This window comes from Watersipora subatra, chromosome 1, assembly GCF_963576615.1.
Source record: "Watersipora subatra chromosome 1, tzWatSuba1.1, whole genome shotgun sequence".
Classification (NCBI taxonomy): Eukaryota; Metazoa; Bryozoa; class Gymnolaemata; order Cheilostomatida; family Watersiporidae; genus Watersipora; species Watersipora subatra.
In genome coordinates, this window is record NC_088708.1 from 69,276,555 (window position 1) to 69,299,685 (window position 23,131).

General features: G+C 36.1%; 1 protein-coding gene across 1 annotated transcript in view; it reads left to right on the forward strand.

Annotated features, from left to right (window-relative positions):
- The first annotated feature begins 2,660 nt into the window (after positions 1–2,660).
- The window catches only part of LOC137390852 (protein timeless homolog), a 38,110-nt gene continuing 17,639 nt past the window's right edge, over positions 2,661–23,131 (forward strand). Inside the window, exons 1-11 of the mRNA XM_068077173.1 lie at positions 2,661–2,767; positions 3,032–3,188; positions 5,926–6,043; positions 6,526–6,588; positions 7,045–7,146; positions 13,455–13,610; positions 14,150–14,283; positions 15,031–15,188; positions 15,799–15,905; positions 16,098–16,315; positions 17,218–17,400. Of these exons, the coding sequence (XP_067933274.1) occupies positions 2,665–2,767; positions 3,032–3,188; positions 5,926–6,043; positions 6,526–6,588; positions 7,045–7,146; positions 13,455–13,610; positions 14,150–14,283; positions 15,031–15,188; positions 15,799–15,905; positions 16,098–16,315; positions 17,218–17,400 (1,499 nt within the window). The 5' untranslated portion in view covers positions 2,661–2,664. The remainder of the gene's footprint in view (positions 2,768–3,031; positions 3,189–5,925; positions 6,044–6,525; positions 6,589–7,044; positions 7,147–13,454; positions 13,611–14,149; positions 14,284–15,030; positions 15,189–15,798; positions 15,906–16,097; positions 16,316–17,217; positions 17,401–23,131) is intronic.

The window sequence follows — 23,131 nt, forward strand, 5'->3', positions numbered from 1 at the left end:
ACTAAAAATGGTTTTATCTTCATAAACATCTTTAGTTATTTTACCGATCTGCTGGTTTCATTTTGTTGTCAAATAAATATAGTTGCCAAATATTGTCACAATTATGATCAGTCAGCTGCCATTAACAAGCATTCATGATATTAATAGTCGTCATTGTGAAATGACCCAAAATTGGTTTTACATATAGATTTTGAGTATGAAAACTAAACTGCACAGCTTTGCTGCTGTCCCATCTTATTGGCCAGGTCAAACAATGTGACAATGACAAAAGACTGCCATTTTATATTATAGGTGGAGAAATATTAATCAAAAACTAGGGAAAAAAGGCCGTTGTTTGGATGATTTTGGGTAAATTATATTTAAATTTAAGCATATACATGTACTAAGACCCCTACCAATCTGAAAATTGGTAAAAATAAGTAATTTGAAATGTTTTATTTTCCATGGATCTTAGTATATCGCTAAAATTGAAAAGGGAAAGAGAGAATGTGTTTGCTGGTTACAGGTTTTGTTGTTTTGTACTACTAACCAGAAATCAGGTACTATCCAGCGATTGACGCACATAGGTGATAAAAGTCTAGACCCAAAAACCTAACAAGACAACGTGACCACTTTGCGGGAATTGCATTAGCCCGGAAACCCAGGCTAGCACAATCCCAGCAGACTTCAATCATTAAACCCCGCCCATATGATAGCCGTCGTCTATCTTTTTAGGGTTTTATATCATTGATCCAACCACTATGACAGAAATAGCTGTAAATATCTAGCTAGAAAAACCAATACTGGCACCAGCCTGTGGACCCCCTCAAAACCTGTGGACCCCTAGGGGGTCCATGGACCACCAGTTGGGAACCACTGCTCTAAAATGTGTTGAAAAAATCCGTGAACCTAAATATAAAAAATGAGTTAAAAAATTAGCTTGAAATAATATGCAAGAGCAAGCTGAATTAATATTTCATAACTAATAATTTTTGATTACGACTCGCAAAATGTGTAATGAACTTTTTGATATTCATATTTTCGACTCTTGATATTGGACTAATAATATCATGCCTATGGGGCACCTGCTCCAAGAATCCAAAGTTAGTATGAATGCATGTAAAGCTGAGTGTCATTAGTATTTTGGCTGAGGCAATAGTGTTTGTAAAACTGTATGTTTTTTGTTCCTGATACATTAGAATTAATTTTGTTCTAATTTAGATATTTGCCATCTTCCATAAATCCCATGTTGCTATGCATTGTTTCAGCAATATCAAAAACCAGAGCATTGTCCAAATCTGGTGATTTGAATACTCAAATATTTAAAACTAATTCCTTTGGTAGTGATTCTAATCAGATTTGATTTGAACAAATGCAAAAGTAATTTGAAATTTGATTTTTCTTAATGAAAGTGCCTTGAATATGTAGTTAATAAACAAATCCAATTGTTAACGGACATATTCCATGCATTCTTCTGGAAGATTATTGATCAGTTATAAAATAGAAGTAAATATTATTCCAAGCAGCTTAGTCCTTGTGAAATCTTCATTGAAAGTGGTTCGGGTAATACGATGTTGGTATTTAGTAAACTCCCAGCCAAATGTTAGTTACTGCGGTCTGTCAATGATACTTTAAAGCTGCAGATGCTTTGCTTATAAATCTGAAAGTTGCAGACAGTGATGGTATGACAATTATGTCTCTTAATTTATTCGTTGGATGTCGTTCAACTAGTTTGTACATTTCTTTTATTTTGTATGATAATTTATTGATTTTTATTGTTTTTAGGGATTGATATTTACAGCTTCCTGATATAATGACGGCAATAGTTAAACTAATCAGAATATTTGTAATCGTCATATAATAATGACTTGTAAATTATTGATATACTATTGTAATGGTTACTATATTTAGAGTGGAAGAACTGCATTATATAAGATATAATTCCTCATGCTGACAAAATAAAATAGGACAAATGCTAGTTAAGCTTGCCCTCAGGGTATTGTCTTTCCCTGCAAAGGAGAAGTTGATTTATAATGCGTCCAAAGCAAAGTTCTCTATCTGAATTATAGTTTTGAAAATTTTTTTCAAATATCATAGCAACAAATGAGTCATAAAATGAGAGTGAAATATTTTCTCCATGCTGATGACAATAATTTTGTTTATCTTTCATATTTTATGTTCTTACCGTTGTTCTTGCATCAAAATATACGAAATATAACTAACACATTTATGGATACATTGCAAGGAGAGAAATACTTCATTGTCATCTAGTTATTACTATTGTATGCAGTTTAATGTATAATATCATTATTCGATCAACTGATAGAAAGAAAAGAGGAACTTTTGGTAACTTACTCCATCTTGTTGAACATGTACTTTGCTTACATATTACCTAATAATTTGTCAAATATTTCCAAATGTCGAGTGATTTGAGATTTCAGCTGTGCATGTTAGGCGAGTAATTTGATATGATTTGTTAGATCATTAGACACAAAAAGGTGAATCGTTTTTAATCATAACGGTTTACAAATGATTTGATTTCAAATAAAAAATATGTGATTTGGATAAAGCGCTGTCAGAAACTGTCAAACTTCGTTTATTTTACCTTGAAGTAAAGTTCTATTTCTGTCATAGAAGAGCCAAGCTACTCACTTGTATCTCTTATTTCTGTGTAGGCTGGTTGTTATGGCTCAGCTCAGCAATGTAATATTTACTGAGTTGCAATCCATTGCAAATGGAATTGGTAGATCACACGATGGCAGATATATCAAGGAGTTTGATGCCTTAGGTATGCGTTTATGTTATATAATCTATTTGCTAAATGTATTTATACGCTGCTTTCTTTCATTCTATATTCTAATTTATTAACTCTCCTCTTGCCTATAGTCAGATTTTAATTTCTTGCCAGAAAAATCTGAAGTTTACTAAAAGCATTCTCCACATTGTTAGTATGGATAATCGTCGAGGAAATATGATTGCACTTAACATCTCATCAATTTAGAAACACGATATATGAGAGTTTGATGCTCACTTAAAGTTTCACATTTGATAGACTGCGTCAGGGATTTGATAAAAAGTTTGAGGAGGGAGAATGACACATGCGATATCAGGAGATTCCTTGGCAAGTCAGGTGTTTTACATGAAGACTTGTTGCCTCTGCTCACAACTTATGGTAGTGAGGATGATGAACTGTTTGAGGTGACCATAAGGTGGGCGAGCAAGCACAGGATATCTCAGAATGTTGATTGGATTGGACTAGCATTTTGTATTAAACGGATTTTACATTACTTTAAGTCTTGGAGATCTATTTATAACGTGACCTCCTATCAATCTACACCGTCACTGCATATTAGGAGCTATTGCTTCCTATCTAAATGCTTCCCATAGTTCTGTCTAAAACTCAGTAATTTTTTGTCAAATGAAAATAAAATTGTGGTCAGTGCAAATGTATGAAAGGTAGGAGAAAAACCGAGTTATGCTTTAATCTGTAAAAACAAACAAAAGTTATGTATACAAAAAACAGGATGTAATACTAATTAGTTTTGTGGGTTTTTAAATTAAGTTACTTATTCAAGTTTCCCAAGTATGTTAGAAATTAAATATTAGATGTAACGGTTATTCCGTGTTTAATAAAACTTGATCGTTTAATTTATTACTGATGAAACTTAACTGCCGCTGTAACTTATTATAATAATTAATCTGTCAGTGCAATACTTGGTTTGGGGCCATGACCAACTTTTGTCTTTGGACCGACTGATGCGCACAGGCTTTTCTGTTGGCCACGTTCAGCTAAGCTAAGTAGACATCACTTTGTCTAAATGAGTGAGATCGATATTACTACGGAGAAAGCTTTAAGTTTAAATCTATTGTGCAGCACCCTAACATATTTGCGAACTGCAAATCAGTTGATTTAACGGTGATACTTAACATGTTAAAGTCGGATTTGCGGAGTTGTCCTTTTTAGATTTTGCACATTTTCACTCTGACCTCTGAACAAAAAAGCAATTTCTAGATGTCATACCCTAGGACACTTATATTTCGCTAATATTTAGTTTTGTGAGTAGCTCACAGAGTAAAATTTCGCAGCAACTTAATTTCGCAGCTCTGATGCGTGCGAAAATATAGTGATGTGAAAATAAATGCAGTGAAACAAACATATTAGATTCCTCAGGTCAGTTCACCGATAAAAAATATTTTCAATTTGCGACTAGTTTGTAATTGTAAATCGCAGGTAGAATGGTGTGGGCAAGGTCGATAATGCAATTTGATCGCTTGCTGCCATTTGTTTCTTGGACTATCAACAGGCCCGCATTCTCTGGGGTGGCTGGCCGGCTGAGCCGCCCCAACTTTTTGGAAATTTTTTACAGCTAAGTACAGTCCAACTCGGATAACTCGCCCTCGGATAAAATGTAACATTTCATCTCAAACACAAGATTAACTCGAACGGATTTGTTTGGTCAGTTCTAACGCAATGATAAATTGCTTCAGATAACTCGACCTCAACATCATTTATTCGAAAAGTTATTTGCCCAACGGCCATGGACATGGTTTTTATTGCTGTAGAATATCACTTCATTCCAAGCCCTAGAGACAAACATCAATTTTTAGTAGTTCTTAGGCGTCATTATTATCATCATCAACGGCAAAATATCCTTGTTAACGACTTTTATAAGGTTTGCAAAAGATCAAGTTTTACCAAACACCCGCTTGGCCATGTCCCATCGAAAGCGTAAAAGCCTCCGAATGAACTTGAAATAAAATCCGCAAAATTGATCTTTGTTAAAACGTTCAAAAGAAAAAGATGTCTTTTTTCTGAGCGTTTTAACTGCGGTCAAGTTTTGCCTATTTTAATTTTAAAACGTCTCGTCAGTCACATCACCTAAAACAAAACAAATCTCAAAAAAATAGAAAAATGTTGATACTTTCCGATAAAATTGTTTAAAACTTCATACGAGAGGCCCGGCTGAGGCCCTACATGTGGGAAACCTGTTTGGGGCTTACACTGCCCCATCCACACCCTAGGTGTTCATAACTAGTCGCCTAACATTAGCCACCCCAACTCGCAACCAGTGAATACAGGCCTGACTATCAATGAACAAAGCTATTTAATTTCGCATTTTCGCTTGTTCGTTATGATAGTTTAGTTTCGCACATGAAATTTTCGCGAAAGGATGACTCCGCGAAAACGCGAAAGTTAGATGAGGCGAATACATAAGTGTCCTAGGGTACGTAGATTTGCCGTAAGGGGCGGACCTCAGGATATGAGTAACACTCTCTATACATTGGTTTTATTATTTGCTATTTCAATTATTTATGAGCCATGATTTGAGCCAAATTTTTTGTATATTCGAGCCAAAGTTAGAATAGGAGCCGTTGTTTGGGGAAGCTGTCATTGCATAATTGGAATGCAGGGCAAGCATCCGTAAGGCGGTGTATGTCTCGTGTTGATTCTGCATCGAGCGCTCTCTCTTTTTTAACAAAGGAAACTGATGAATGTGTAGCTAAAAAGACAAAACTAGTAAGGATTTCATCAAATGAAATTATAGACTTTAGTTAAAATTTAAAGTATGTTTTTTTAGCAAATACATTGATTGTTTTTCATAGAGAAGATTGACCTTTACATTTAAAGTTAAGGAAATGCTCTTTATCAGTGCCACATTCGTTGGCTGCCTTCATTTATAGCTTAGGTTTTTTCTATACATTTATTATGCATTGGCGAAGTATATCTTACTTAAAACGTGTTTGTTTTCACAGTCTACCCTGGCAATGGGATGTCTTTTTGGGCCTGAAATGCATAAATTCGATTTCAGGTATTTTAATTGACACACATTCGATTAAAGTATAAGTTATTTGATATACCAGCTGGATCAGGGATCAAATTAAACTTGCATCTCGAAGTTCGGCGCTACATCTATTAGTTTTGCGAATGTTAGTGCTTAAATGCAGGTGTCTCATGAACCTTACTCAGCCTGCCAGGATAGTGTTCAAGAATGAAATACCCCAAGACAAATTCACAAGGCACTGTTATATTGAAACGGAACACTACTTGCAAAGCTATAAACAGGTAAATATTCATACCGAGTCTCTACCAGAAGTTCACTACAGTAAGAACACTAGCTGTAGTATGTATATTTCTGTAGGTCCACTGACTACTGTATGTGCACTGACTACAGTAGAAACGCTACTACAACATATTTAGCTGAAAAATTCTAATTTTCAGCTTGTTGTAAACTTCTAAATTAAAAAAACTATAAATCCTTACCATTAGTCCTGCTGGTGTCTACATTTTATAAATTCGTGAGTTGGCAAATTTAATGCACTTTTTCTCTTGCCATTGTATTGACACCTAGATCTAAAACTTTGATATTTTCCTAATTATATTTGAGACCTCAGAATCAATAGTGTGTCCCTTTAAGACAGAATATTGTGGTTGGCTTGTAGTGTCGTTTCATATTATCCTAATAGCTCTTAGCTGATGTCTGTCAGAGCAAGCTATCTGAAAGATATGCCCTTACACGGTATGATTGACATATTGATCCCTTGCAGTCATTTGTCAACAAAGAACTAATGGCTGTGCTGTCCACAAAGCTCACAGGCTTGTTAGAGCTGGTAAGTTTTGTATGTTCATTCTCCAGGCTTCTCAATCACTTCATAAGCTTTTTAAGTTTAGGCTAATTAACTTTAAATATTTGTTGATATTCTTTATGGGTCTACATTTGCCCTATTTATTGGCATAAATATGAACTCATTCTCTATGCTGATTCTACAGCTTGTTGAGTGGCATCAAAGTGAACTCCTCTCCGCGTTCTCATTTGTCAAGGGGGCATAATAGCTTGCCCGAACTAGACATCTGTTTGTATCATTGTTCTTTATACTCACCTACATCCATTTTGTACATCAACGGCAATCAATGTATACTAGCTAAAACTGAAACAGCTATTACTCATATAGTATTTGGAATTGTCTACTTTTTGTTGTATGGTAGGGCAACTTCATGGTATAATAGGTTTTTTACATTATTTTTGCATAAAGTTTATATCCTAATTGAGCTTGTACTGCTTGTAGAATTGGGAGGAAAGGACTGAAGATCAAAATGTGTTGATAGAGAGGATGCTGGTGCTCATACGGAATATTCTACACGTTCCTGCTACAGATGTTGATAAAATGGTGAGATCCCTGCTAAACTTTCTAGCTCCAACTTTATCAAATTTGTAAAAACATCATCCAGAGTAACAGCAAGTTTTCTACAGAGTAATGCAAATGGGCATTTATCTAGACTAATGGAGCGAGGGGTAAATTTGATAGAGCCGAGGCTAGTAAGGTAAACTCAAGCCAGCAACCAATGGGTAGCAATCATTTGTCTGTAATCCCACGACCAAACACGAGCGGAGCGATTGTTTGAGAGATTTATGATAAATGCATGTGCACACAACTCATGAAAATTATTCATCAACACCGTCGCAAACCCTTGTACGGAAATCTCATCAACAAATTTAACCATTTTTCAATGGAGTCGTTTAAGTATAATAACAACACAAAACACATATAAACCTACAGTGCACCCTCGAGATACGATTACCCTGATATACGATTCTTTCACCTTACGAAGTCAAACATTGTGAGATCTTCACCTCGCTATACAAATTTTATTTCACTATACGATTGTGAGAAAAGTTTCGCCCGAGTTAAAATTGGGCAGTCGGTGTGCTCATAACGCAATAAAAAAGACACCAAAATATAGTTTGCCGAAAACATTTTCAGAACGTTTAGAAGAGACACGATGATCGACTTCTCTCATGTCAGCATTCCGCGTGGAAAAGTTTGTGTAAAATACACAAGCGAGAGCAAATATTCATTTGTAGCGTTATTATATCTTTTACTATAATCTTTTAAGTCAGCATACGTATATAACTACAAGTATCTACATTTAATTCGTTAGCTATGGAATCTGAGACCGATACAAACATTACAAAACGAAGGAAAAATGATTTCTATGTCAACAAAGTTGGATGTCGTAAATAAGAAAGCACCCGTATTATTAACATTGTCAAGGAATATGATCGCAACCAATCAGCATTTGCAGTTATTATTAAAACAAGAACTCCATTAAAGCAAGCACAAGAAAGAGCTTCCGACTGAAGATTTGAAGGTGCTAGGTCATGCACGCGATCAGCATTCAAAAGGAGCAACCATTTAGTAAAGGCGAGGAAGTAGAAGATACAGACAACGCCACATTGGCAGAAATATTTCAAGTTTTTAATTTACTGATGTGGACTGGTACATTAAAACAATGCATGTATAATATGTATTATTTATCTCTTGTGTGGCATGTTTTTCATATTTTATTCATTTTATTTGGTTCCTTTTGATTTTGTTTCATTTTCTTGTTTAACTATGTCTTTGCAGGTGGGCTTGTTATCTCCTACGTGAATACAATTCATCGTATGTATGTAACTCATATAACTAACTACTCAAGATAGTTGACGCATTTACATTACTTTCTGAAACTTGTTAAAGCCCACATTCCATACAAGAAAAACTACTGTAGCACCTTCTCTGGATCCTTCTACAAGCTTTAGCTAGCTACCAGTTTTCTGCATTGCACCAGCATTGTTTTCTTTTAAACCAGAAGAAAATTTGGACAGGACTAGACAGCCTCCTTTAGCCTGCTAAAAATTCCATTTTATTACGTATTACATTAATCTTCAAGTGTACAGCAACATAATTAGCATTGATATCCATTTGCCTCCTCTCTGCTTTATTCGCTACAATATACCAGCTAAAGTCACGTTATTCTACAGGTATGTACGTCATGTATAGTAAATATGACAAAAATTTCATTTTTCTTTTCGGTAGCCATTAAATGGTCAGGTGTGTGAAAGGCCGCTTTCGATAACTGCATCGCTCGGCCTTATTGAATTCTGGTTGAAAAAGGTTTCAACCAGACACGCTAAATTTTATAATGAAAGTGAAGACAGAAGCTTATGAAGGATAACATTTCGTGATAACAGTTGAAATTCATTAAAATAGTTCAAAATACATACTAAAACTTGGTTTTAAGGGTGAGTTTGGCAAGCTAAACTTATTTGAAGTGAATTCAACGTTTATGTTATGCGTACCTTTTGAAGGTAAGAACTTGTTACCGTACGATCTGCATTTGGTACACAGATTACAATTTTACAGTATTGCAGATTTTAATCACTAGGTGCACTTAACCTAGCAGCTACTGTAGGTAACTATAGTTACTAAGGTTAACATACTATTTTGTTACTAATTTTCAATATGTACAGCATTTTTATAAAATTTTGGATGATTCTTACCTTCTTTTTTTCATTGTATAATTACAATGGTTTATATACCCCGACATATGATTTTTTCGCCATATGATGCCAGCTTTGGAACGGATTAACATCGTATCTCGAGGGTGAACTGTATTTAAATATGTTACCAAGTCTTTGAAAATTGTCGACGATATCCTAAAACTTACCCATCTGATTGGATTATACATAAATAAACAGATTAATTTGGCCAAAAATCGCGATAAAAACTTGACAAGCTTCATTTAATCAAAATTAAGACCGGCCAACGATATGCCAATAAAGGCATGCGACAGATAGTAGAACTATTAAGCAGGGCGCATTTCACGAGAAAAACGTGCTCATTTCACCAGTCTATAGCATTGTCTAATTGCTGAAGGTTTCTAATATTTTTCCATTTTTAATATCTTACAAAAATATTTAATTATAAGAATAATTATTTGGTTTATAAAATTATTATAAGATTCAATTATAAGAATAATTGTTCGAATTTATTTATCCGAAGGTTTCTGTAATAAACGTAGACCGTTTGAGGCGTAGACCGATATACAGGTACAAAATTGTGGTACACAGTTTATCAGCCTATGTTTTTTTTCTATTACTGAGGGTTTCATTAAATTATTTAGAACGTTAGCCAAAATTCTTTACATCATATGTACAAGCTAAGGCCGAACTACAACGCCATTTTATGACGAGAACTTTTTTTTATTTTGCTCCAGTTTGCAGAGAACTTCCAGATGTGTGAACGCTCATACTGGCTTTCTGCTAGATCGCTATCAAAACCATTCTACATTTAACACAACCAACTTTCAAACTGTGTATATTACACAGCAGCTTGCCATTTTACTTTTAATATTCCATTTCAGAGATATAATAAACATATTTCCTTATTGCTGTTTTTAAATTACATACATTACAGTAGGTTAGGCCTACAGCTTTAATTAAGATTCATTTATGTTGTTGTAAAACATAGGGTTGAGATAGTAGTAGATTAGGTGTGATTTTTTTACACCCTTTTGCTTTGCATAATTGACTTTTTGAATTTAATTTCAAAACAACTTGACAACTACCATGGACACAACACGTCGTGGCCGACGCAGTGGTCGTCCACGTGTCTCTTAATTATTTCAGCTCAATAGGAGGATAAATAGAAGGTCCTCACAGCAACCATCAAATGCTAATGTTCAACAGCACGCTACTCAAATTAATAATAGCAACTCATCTGATTCAGAGAATTTTTTAGTAATGTTGTAGGCGATGTAAATGACATGGACTTGGCAGCCCCTTTGTTCCCAGATGATGATCATGATTTTATGGACATCATTGGCCATGAAAATGTTGCACAAAACAATATTGCTCCTCCCAATGCTGCCCCCTTCATCGCATTCCTCATTTTCAATCTTTAGATTGTCCTGATTTTCAAGAACTGCGTGACAACTTTCTAGGCAGACTTGACAACAACATATCACAGCTCACATGTACTGGATGTAATGAGAAACATTTCATTACATACAATGCTCAAATACAACTATGTCATACGGTGCCAAGTTCCCCTGTCAAATTCCTAGATTATGAGAATTTCCTTTTTGAAGTCGTGCTCCCTCAAATTTATTTTATATTATCTCGAACAACTCTCATTTACACTATACTCTGTCAATTCATGCTGACAACTACTTTTTCAACAACCAGCACTACCCTTTCTTCCGTTATCACTTATTCCATTATCAGGTCGTGGGCTGTATGACAGGGGAATTTCTAGTTATTTATACAAATCAGACTTTCATGTTGTGGGTCTCATTAACTTGGCTATATCTCAATTGTTCACAGCAATCATTATTTTTTTTATTGGTAAACATGTTCATAACTAGTTTTTGTATAAAGCTTATCATTTCCACGATCCGTAACTACATATGCCAACTATAATATGGTTTTCACAACAAAATTTAAACTAACCAAACAAGCATATACAGTGAAACTCGGATAACTCAAACTTCAAGGGACCGAGCAAAAGTGTTCGAGTTATTAGAGCGTTCAAGTTATCAGGACAGTCATAAGTGCATGTATTTATCAGTAGATACATGTACATATACAAACTATATATAAATCAAAAGCATAGATTGCTTGTTGCAAGTTAAAGGGTCTCTCGTGTGAAGTTTTAAATATTTTTAATCAGAAAGTATAGATATTTTTCTATCACTTGAAATTTGTTCGTTGTTTTAGGTGATGTGACTGCCAGGACGTTCTCAGATTAAAATTGGCAAAACTTGATCGCGGTTAAAACGCTCAGAAAAAATACATACGTATTTTTCTACCGAGCGTTTTAACCAAGATCAATTTTGCAGTAAGTCAGTTATTACAAAACTGCTTTACTATTAAAAACCCATTATCAATTTTGCCGATTTTACTTTAAATTTATCCGAATTTTACCTCGCTTTTCTTGCTTTCAGAGGGTTATCGCTAAGCGGATGTTTGGTAAACTTTGATTTTTGCAAATCTTTAGAAAAGTCGTTAATGAAAAATATTTTGCCGATGTTGGTAATAACGAGGCCTAAGAACTACTAAAAGTCGTTGTTTATCTCTCTGGCTTGGAATAAAGTGATATTCTAAAGCGATAATAACAACCGTCTCGGTAGCCGTTTGGCAAAAAACTGTTCGAGTTAACGGAGTTTCGGTCGAGTTATCTAAAGCCATTTATCATTGCGTGGGAACGGACCAAACAAATACGTTGAGTTAACCGTGTTTTCGAGTTATCCGAGTGTTCCGAGGGCGAGTTATCCGAGTTTCACTGTATGTAGTAAAGCAGTCTTACCTCAGTCATAGAAATGATCACAAATGAGTGCTGTGATCATATGCCAAACAAATATGAGTTTTGAGCTAGAGGCCAATGCATAACTGAAAATTCATCTCATGGCATAGTTTTGTATACTGCGCCATAGTATTATATGCTAACGCTCCTGAATTGCATAGCTATTTTAAATTCGGAATAAAAATATGATTTTTCTTGTTTTTCTGCGGTTTGTACAGTTTTTTATGTTCAATAAAACATTGTGCTCTTATAAAACACTGTTCGCTACACAGGCGTCCTTTAGCGGGATATTGCGGAAGCCGGGCCGTAGTCTACACACACAAAAAACAACAAAGGTCCATGTAGTTATGAGCAAAAACAAAAGTATCCACCCAAATATCTCACCGATCCGATAAGCAGCACACACAAAAACTAAACCAATCGACAGAGCCACCCTTCATGTCAAAATATTACAAGTTTCAAGTCATGTCTTGTACAACTCAGCTTATGGTTTCTTAAAACTTGTCCCAAAGTCCCTATTAATTTGAGACCGTCCAATTGCTGTTTTAGAAATGGTCGCCGCTAGCCTAACCTACGTCCTTATTCCACATCTCACTTCTATCAGGGCATTGCTAAAAGAGGGAATCAAAAAGTTCGGGAGCACTCAGCAATGCCCCGATAGTTACTGAGATGTTGAATTGGGACGTTAGGCTAGGCCAGCGGCGACCATTTCTAAAACAGCAATTGGACAGTCTCAAATTAATAGTGACTTCGGGACAAGATCTGATAAACCATAAGGTGAGTTGTGCAAGACATAACTTGAAACTAGGAATATTTTGACATGATGGGTGGCTCTGTCGATTGGTTTAGTTTTTGTATGTGCTGCTCATCGGATTGGTGAGATATTTGGGTGGATACTTTTGTTTTTGCTCATAACTACGTGGACCTTTGTTGTTTTTGTGTGTGTGTGTGTGTGTGTGTGTAGACTACGGCCCGGCTTCGGCAATATCTCGCTAAAGAACACCTGTGGTTCGCTAAAATATCAGTATACTTGTATTTGAATATGAAACAATTAGTCGGTTCTTTTGGAACTAAAACAGTTATTGGTAAATGACAATTGTTAGTTTATTCGGTTGACTTTGAATTTGAGTGCTTTGCTTCAAGATTGTTGTAGTTGCACTGTGTTGGCAACCTTCTCAGGAATAGGTTTTGTAGGTTTCATTTCAAAACATCAAATATTTGCTAAGCCCTGTTCACCACGCCTTCAGCCATTCTCCATAGCACTTGTTAGTGCTATGGAGAATGGCAGAATGTGTGATGTTAGTCTTGGAACCTTTAATGTTGTTGACCATCTATGCCTTTGTTTACTGCAGAGAACCGATGATGATGCAAGCACTCATGACCAGGTGATATGGCAGATGTACCAGTCCGGTCTTGACAAACTTATTCTATACATAGCTGCGAGTGATGAGGAGAGACGATTTTGTGTACATGTCTTAGAGATTATCTCCCTTATGTTCAGAGATCAAGTGAGTTGATAGTTGTCCCACTTTTTTGTCAGCTTTTTAGTGAGATATGCAAGATAGAGGTTACGTAGGCTTGCGTGTGCTGTTCTAGTGGTTGATGGGCAATAGTTGGCACCTTGACCCAGTAATGATATGTAGAGGGTAAGGGCATCTCAAAACATTAATAAGGATGGTTAAAATGGAAACTTTAGATTACAGATATTCTTGCAAACCAGTTTCTGTATGTCTTTGTTATGCATAGCTGAAAATTTGAGTTTACTTAAAATTTATCTAGCTCCATGTATATTGGTTCATTTATTTTTTTTTGTTCCATTGATTTTTTTAAGCTTATCAATTTGATGGCTTCAGGTAAAAATTGTTTTCTCATAAAATGATAACTGATAGCTGACATTTTATGGAGTTGGAGCAGAGCTATCAGTGTTTTTTCGATTGTATGCAATTAGCCAAGACATTTATACACCTTCCATTTTATACAAGCCCGTATTATTTAATCCAGCTCACTCAGTTTTGTATTCCAACATGATATTATTAATTTGTTACAGACTCCGGAACAGCTGGCTCACGCAGGGGCATCAAGGAGTCGTCGAGAAAAGGACCGAGATGAACAGGAGCTGGCTAGGGTGGCTGAGATGGAGCGGGCACACAAAAGGGCTCAGCTGCTAAAACTTACCTCAAGGTATGACTTGGTGCTGTAATGGTAGGTCCAGCTACGAATTCAACGACTGGCAATGCATCACTAGTATGTTTACAATGTTTTGCTTATCTTGTTCAGTATCTTGTTTCAGTACCTCCATACATATCTTCTGGTCCAATGGTCTTGTTCTGAAGGTTTTGATCATTAGCGCAATAACAGTTGACACGTTAACAGTTGACACAGCAATAAGAGTAGTTGACATGTTGTAACAGGTGGACAGTTTAGTTATAGCTGCACTCAGCTAGTTTAATAAGGTACGTTTCAATTTGGTAACTCACTCACTGAATGTTGATAAGTGATTTAAATCAACTACTCAGTTGTGAAAATAAAAATAACATTAACCATGATTGTATTTTACAATGGTGTCAGTTTGCATGAAAATACTAGCTGTTTTCATCCTCGCAACCACCTAATGAAAACAATAGGAATCGCTGTTGTTCCGAATTAATATAGCAATTAATTTCAATCTGACGTGAATGCCTTATATAAGTAAGTGTACTCTATAAGCTATACAATGTATAGCTTTCTAGTATATAGCTTCCTGGTGTATAGCTTTCTATATGATTATAGATTGTATCAGATTATAGATTTCTAGTGCATAGTGCCGAGTGAGTAGATCTAGCGAGCAGGTCACAAGTCGGTTGACTGACATCGACGAAGAAGTTGATATATTTATACATCTACCATCTTATTCGTAGAGACTCTTCGATAGGTCAGTGTTTCTTTCAGGCACTCACGATTCGGAGGGACATATGTGATGAAAGGAACAAAGTCTATCAGTGATAACGATGTCATATATCACCGATCTCTCACAAACCTTAAAGAGCACACTTATGACAGTGGCAAAAAGATGAGGAAAAAGCCCAAAAACCGAAAACCTATTGATGGTATGGGTAGCTAGTTGTAACAGCTTCTTGCATTGGTTCAGTGCATGCGGTTTCGCACTTATTTCTATTACCAAGGCAACTATGCACCATTCTTATTAACTATTTTATGGCCAGCTACAGTCAGAGTTATCTGCTCTTGACTCTTGTTTTCAAGTGTATAACCTAATTGGTAAATGTTGATTGTTTAATGCTTGCTGGTAACCTTTAATATGCGGTGGATGTAGTCAAAGAGAGAGCGCAATGAAAACGTTTTTTTTTCTGTGTCATGTTGTCAATGTAAAGGCATGAAAATTCATTTTTTTCTGTTATTTCCTGTAAACTGTTATTTGACAACTGGATATGTAAATTGTGAATTTAATTAATAATTTGTAACATGCAAAATGGCTATCAATATAATATGTGATTAATATGGGCTGATTGTTGCAATGCATCAAATGAGAGTATAACCAGAAGACAAGCTGGGTGTGCTGTATTTGTTACACACTCATCAATGCTTATCATGCAGTCTTTCATGTTCTTCCCATCCGCTTCATGAAACATGTGATTAAAATCGTCATTTCAACTCCTTTAAATTCTCGCATATGCTAACCTATTTTGTCAAACTTGCCAGGTGATGAGCTCAAACGAAGATCAACCCTCTCCATCAGAGTTTGTCTCAAAGAATTCTGTATAGAATTTATCAAGAACTGTTACAATCCTCTCATGAGAGCCGTAAAGGTAGGCAGCTGATGTCCAGCTTGCGGGCTCTCCCAATATTTGATCTTGCTCTGAAGAAATTTGGAAGGCATCCGTAAAAATGTGTCATTTGTGATAAGATATGAGAATTATTTTTTCCAATAATTTATTTGTTGCCAGTATGAGTTTTATTTGCTATTTATCATGCTAATTGAGCTCCTCACCTTGTTTCAGAGCGCCCTTGACCGAGATAGCACGCAAGAGAATGATGAGACGTACTACCTTTGGAGTATGAGATTCTTCATGCAGTTTCAGAGGCTGTATGATTTCAACGTCGAGCTGGTGCGTGAGACCATGAGTGTGCACGAGTTTCACTATGTGCACACAATATTACTCAATCATCAAGATATGATGTCTATGGACAAGAAGGATGCAATTGTTTGGGGTAAAAGGTGTGTTAATAAATGTAGCTATTAGCCAATGTACAATGTTCGCTTGTAGTGCAGTAATGATAATTGAATTTTAATTGTAATTATACACTGCTTATCAATAGATTTCACATTCACTACAACAAGCCACTTCCATGACATGCCGAATCGTTTATTGAGTACAGGAAGTCACTTTATAAGCTGCCCAATATATCGTTAGAAAAAAGTGGTATTGCTTGACTTGTACTAGGAGTAGACCTATAATTTATTTGTTTTACAAAAAATAAACAAAACTGCATTTCATCTGACCGATTATTATCCTCATTTCAAAACTGGAAGTATTAAAAATAATGTTGTTTCGTACTTTTTCTCAACACAATGGATGCCGATTGCGAAAAAGTACATCTTGACTTTGTGCGGAAGATGCTACAACTGTGTTATTTTATAGGGGCTCCGAGTCGTCAATTAGTAGTAAAGGTAGCAGTGAATCGGATGATTCAGGTAGTGACTGATTTTTCTGTAGCTAATGTTTCCAGGGATAATGTTTTTGCCGTTTCAAGTAGAACGGTGAGAAATATTTCATGGCAAATTTCAGATTTTTTATCTTGAGTTTAAGAAAAGTATAAATATAATATTACTCTATTTACACTTATTAAAACTAGTCCATCTTGTAGAAAAAGATCATTCTCATTTCTATTTCCAGGCGATTGGGTCAATGCTTTCAAATTATGGTAAAAAGTGTCGGTGTTTGTCTGAAATAGCAAAGTTTCAGAAAATTAAGTCTAGAAGTCTTTGCAGACGTCTTTTGAGAAATTCTCGTAGACTGGTGGGACAAAAAATTGAAGTTTCCCTAACGTCCTGTAACTTTTTGGTTTGATTCGTCTGATCAGTATCCCCTTCCAATGTCTCTATCCGTTTCTTTGTAGGCTGCACCTAAGTCTTAGAACATTCCGAGAGTTGCTAGAGACTCTGCAGGCCATGGCCAACTCACCCAGCTCTCAGGTGAGAGACAGTGCTAAGGTGATACAGGAGAATGTTTTCTATATGCAGGAATACAGAGATATCACGGTCTATCTCCTCCAAAAGTTTGACAACACTCGCAGCTCCAAGTAAGTATCCTTATTGTATATTCCGCTCTAACTCCTCTGTAAATTGATGCCGCTTCGTTAAGAAATTAAGGCTGCACGTTAAACATGTCCTACTTCGTAATTGATACGTTAAGTAGATCAACTTACAAAAAGACCTCATGCGTACAAAACCAATACGCATGAGGTTATTGTACAATTGCCTGAAAATATCGCTACATCGTTGGAAGTTGAGTGCCTGCAGCCTCTGAAAGGATTAATATTTTATTTCAGTTGCAAACTGAGCTAGATCAATGTCTATTGGGATATCTGTTCAAGGTTATAGGCTATGGGTTGAGTAGGCAAAAGAGCTCTTGAAATGATGTTCCGTTGGCACCCCCTTTCGGTGGCAATTTCTGCAGTGATTTAGACTAATTTAGGTATGGAGAATTCAAAACTGAAAAGTTGCCGCAGCTGCCATTCCCACTTCTATGAGAAATTTGATAAAAATGATATTTTATGATTTATCTCCCCTGTAAATAAGATTCTTTTCACAGAAGCATCAGATTTGCAACTTTTTATCATAATTATTTTGCTGTGCTTTAGGATGTCATTGGTAAAGTAAAAATTCATCTTCTATCTATTTCCGAACATTCCATATCCTGCGATTGTTACACCCACATGTAAACTATATATACATACATATATGTACATGTGTGTATAATTGTTTGGTTTAATAGCTTTATTTTACAAAAAAAATTCAAAACACTATAATTATGTTTATAACCTGACACTGATAAAGCATAGAAAATAATAAGATAAAAGATAAGTGCATTCATGGTTTGAGCTTTGACATGACTTGTGTAGACCACATACATGACTCTCAAGAAATTAATTTAATAAACAGTGACTAAGCACACAGGTCAAACATTTAGTCACTGTCTAGAAAGCTGGAAAAACAATTTTTAAAGAGCCTGAAAGGTCTGTTTCTAATGGTGTATGCCTTCAAGTTGTCTGCAAGGGCTACCAGATTCTCAGAACATATGCTATCAGAGACTAACAACAGCAAAATTGAGCTTGCTATGAGAAAACACAGTGAGGTGAGTATTTTTTTAGACTTGTGATACTTTACCACACATTTGAGGTGAGATAACGGGACTCATAATTATTCTATCAAATAATTATGTAATTTAATTACATAATTATTAATTGTTAAGATGAAAGGAATGCTGACATGGTAATGTGTACAAACCATTAGTGGTTGCTACTGATCAAGATGCTTGTATTCAGTTTGAAAAATTACTAAATTTCTATCCAGCCAGGCATTAATTATTAGTCTTGCCCTTGTTTATCCAATGGACAAATCATGCATGTATTCACTCTAGTTTATTGGTTTAAGCTGACTAAGTGATAGTGATTTCTCCAGTTAATGCTGTCTTGGCATTCATTTAGCTACATGATGAGAGTTGGAAACCTGCTACTCATGATACACCTTGTCAAGATGAAGATGAGTCACCAAAGAAAATCACAAGATCCAATTATATTATGTTGTCCACTTATACGCATCAAGACCTACATTTAAACATACATGCATGATTTTTGAAAAGAAGGGGCGGTACTGCTCACACAAATCAACTACTCGCAAGCTGTCCTTCATGTGACCAAAACTGTGTCTGCTGATATGTTCATCTATCCTGTAAATTAACCTAAGATATGATTTCTTCAGTTGCTTTGACTATGATTAAGTAATTGATAAGTAATTGATAAGCAGTGCCCTGTATTGTTTTGCAGACCAACTTGTACTGATATGGCACCAATAATTGGCATCATATCGCCCTACAAGCAACTATGGCCCTCACAATGGATTTAAACTCCTATTGCCATCTTCAAGCATCGTTTCATGTAAACAACTTGCTAATTTTGCGAGCGGTGCACTTGTCTACATTTGCAGATGTATTGAAAAATGCTGCTACCATCAAACAGGAAGAATGTGTACTTTGTAGAACTTTGATCAAAATGGGGTTGCTTTAAAGATTGCCTCTCATAACAAGTGTTATGATGAGTATATCTGCATAATGCTCGATACACAACTGCGTAAGTGGTGAGAATGTTAATCAATCTTGCCTCAACATAATCAATTAGGATTGTTCACTACTTACCTATGGTATCATGGAAGTTTTTATGTAAGGGAACAAGCAGAGAGAGCTGTGCCTCTAACTGCAGTTTGTGGATATTACAGCCCAGGTTCCCAGAGGGCAACTGAGCTAGAAACCTTCTCAAAGGACTAGTTCATATCTATGCCATACATGATCGAACTACCATAAATGCAGTGACTCCAAGCTATTGAGGATGTGGGACCATCCTTTTGGATGCCATGGGGCTTATCTAAGCCCTGCCTGCCATTGCCATTCGTTCAAGTTTCGGGGCAAATTTATTCTCTCTTTGAGACTTATACATGCAGACTCTATGGCCAGGAAGATAGCAACCAGGAAAATGGCACAGACTTAAACTGACTAAGGGACAGGCTTTTTGTGTTTAGGTCTAGGCCAGTCAGTCCCTTTCTCTCTCCCTCCCTTCAATCGCTGAAAAACCATGTGCATTGTGTCAATGATGTAGCAGCTACCTACATGTATATGGAAAGAGTCAACAACACAACTTGCCACTACCATTTCCATCTTTACATGGGCGGATACTGGGTATGAAAAACGATGAATATGCAGTAAAGTGTCATACAAGAATCATCGCCGCACCTGATATTCTACAAGCAGTTTTATGGGAGTGTCAAAAATCCAGGTGCCGAGGAAACTGATGTGCCAGTATCATGGCAGAGCTGCTTTACACAGAGCTTTGCACATGCGTGCACTTAAACAAATCTGTAGCGGGAGTAGCAGAGGATGCCGATGGTGAGGAAAATGACTAAGAACTCAACGTATTGAACAAATAGTTAGGATATGCGATATTTTGAAATATCCCAGCTCGTTTTGTAAGGCTGTTGACATTAGCTACTAGTAATAATGCCAATAATAATCACCAATTATTATTTTCTATGATTCATCAGTGTCAGGTTATAAAACATAATTATAGTGTTTTGAATTTTTTTGTAAAATAAAGCGATTAAACCATACAATTATACACGCATGTACATATACATATATACATCTATATAGTTTACATGTGGCTGTAACAATCGTAGGATATGGAATGTTCGAAAATATATAGAAGATGAATTTTTACTTCACCAATGACATGCTAAATTACTGCAAAATAATTAAAATAAAAAGTTGCAAATCTGATGGTTCTATGAAAAAGAATCTTATTTACAGGGGAGATAAATCCTAAAATATCATTTTTATCAAATTTCTCATAGAAGTGAGAATTGCAGCTGCGGCAACTTTTCAGTTTGGAATTTTCCATACCTAAATTAGTCTAAATCACTGCAGAAATTGCCACTGAAAGGGGGTGCCAATGGCAATGCAAGATAAACTGCCGTGGCCCACAGCCTGTTATTAATGTTGCTAGTGTTTTGCTTAATGCTCAGATTGAAAATATAGCTTTGTTTGAACTAAAAATAATATCAGGCTGTTGATTAGCTGATCTGCCAATTTTCACAATCAGCTTTCAGTGTTCGGAGTCAATTTACTTCATGATTTCATCTAACTTCTACCAATGCCTTTCGTATTAGTTAAACATATTTTTGTTAGCATTTTTTTTTCTTATTCAGAATATTATTATTCTGTATGAGTTTGGCTGGATATATACTATTACAACATGGCTCCTGAACAATATACATGGCATACTTTTACTATAGATGGCTATGCATGTTTCCTACCTAAACTCGTCGGAAGTCACCAGATTTCTGAGTCCACATGAGATGCACAGGTTGAAGCGTTTGAGCATTTTACGCTGTTCGTACATATAATAAAAAAGATCTAGTGCAATACTTTAGCAGTTGAAAAAAACTTTTTCACCAAACAAATTTCAACTGGTTGCAAGCTCGCTCAACTGGTATTTTTCTTAACTCTATTTTAAGTACTACATGACGATTGCAGCTAATAGTGCAAATTACAAACAGACAAAAAATAAACTGCCTGTGAATTCTAGCGTACAAGTCGACCTGGCATATAAGTCGAGGTCAAAAGTTTGGCTTTAAAATCCTGGTTTTGACATGTATTTGCCGTATCAGTCGACTTCCCTGGCTCAAATCATTTGATCACTAATAGTTCAGTCGACGTCAGAGGTGGGTAGGACGTTGCAGAAGAAATTGCATTGTTTGTTGTGCCGTTGACAGTACGTACAACAATAAACAGAAGACCAAGAGACAACTGTTCTAGTGAAAACCACAAAGCACGAAAAGCAATAGTTCACCATCGTATTGGCCTGCCTCGCCAATCGAATGAAACTGCCACCTTTGATAATATGTACCCTTTAAACCGAGAACCCATGTTTCAAAACAGAATTCTGTCAGGAATCGTGGTTCATGTACATGTAGTTTTGATTTGCGATGGTTTTTTGAAGTTGGATTTTACTATGATTGCCCTATAAGTCGAGCAATGATTTTCAAGAATGAAATTGGGTGTCAAATTTTCCACTCAATCGTCGGAATTCAAAGTTTCATAGTGGCTGTGTAAGTTTCTACAGAAGCTAGTTGATGACATTCTCAAGATTCCTTTAGGTTTGCTCTATTCAAAAGTAGACAAACTGTGAGTTGAATCTCTTTTTTGTCAGCCTTGACACTACGAATGACTGTATGACATTACGGATGACTGTATGACACTACGGATGACTGTATGACACTACGGATGACTGTATGACACTACGGATGACTGTATGACACTACGGATGACTGTATGACACTACGGATGACTGTATGACACTACGGATGACTGTATGACACTACGGATGACTGTATGACACTACGGATGACTGTATGACACTACGGATGACTGTATGACACTACGGATGACTGTATGACACTACGGATGACTGTATGACACTACGGATGACTGTATGACACTACGGATGACTGTATGACACTACGGATGACTGTATGACACTACGGATGACTGTATGACACTACGGATGACTGTATGACACTACGGATGACTGTATGACACTACGGATGACTGTATGACACTACGGATGACTGTATGACACTACGGATGACTGTATGACACTACGGATGACTGTATGACACTACGGATGACTGTATGACACTACGGATGACTGTATGACACTACGGATGACTGTATGACACTACGGATGTCTGTATGACACTACGGATGTCTGTATGACACTACGGATGACTGTATGACACTACGGATGTCTGTATGACACTACGGATGTCTGTATGACACTACGGATGACTGTATGACACTACGGATGACTGTATGACACTACGGATGACTGTATGACACTACGGATGTCTGTATGACACTATGGATGTGTATATGACACCTAAAACTGACAATTCTGAAAAGGGCGTGCTGACTACTTGCACATTTAATCATATTTTTTTATTTTAATATTTGTAGTGCTTAAAGTGTATTTACATTGATAAAAATTTAATGCATGATTTCAAGGTAATTGTAAGCTACCTGGATTGAAGTAGGAAAACAAGAAAAAACTGCAAAGTAATACGCATCATTGCTAGGCCAAGCTGCCTTGATTGGCTTCTAGAATGTGTATAAGATATAAATTTACACAATTTATAGTGTTGTACATTTCTGAAAAATGTTTTTCCAATGCGAGTCTTGATGTGTGGTGTTTTGATTGAGTT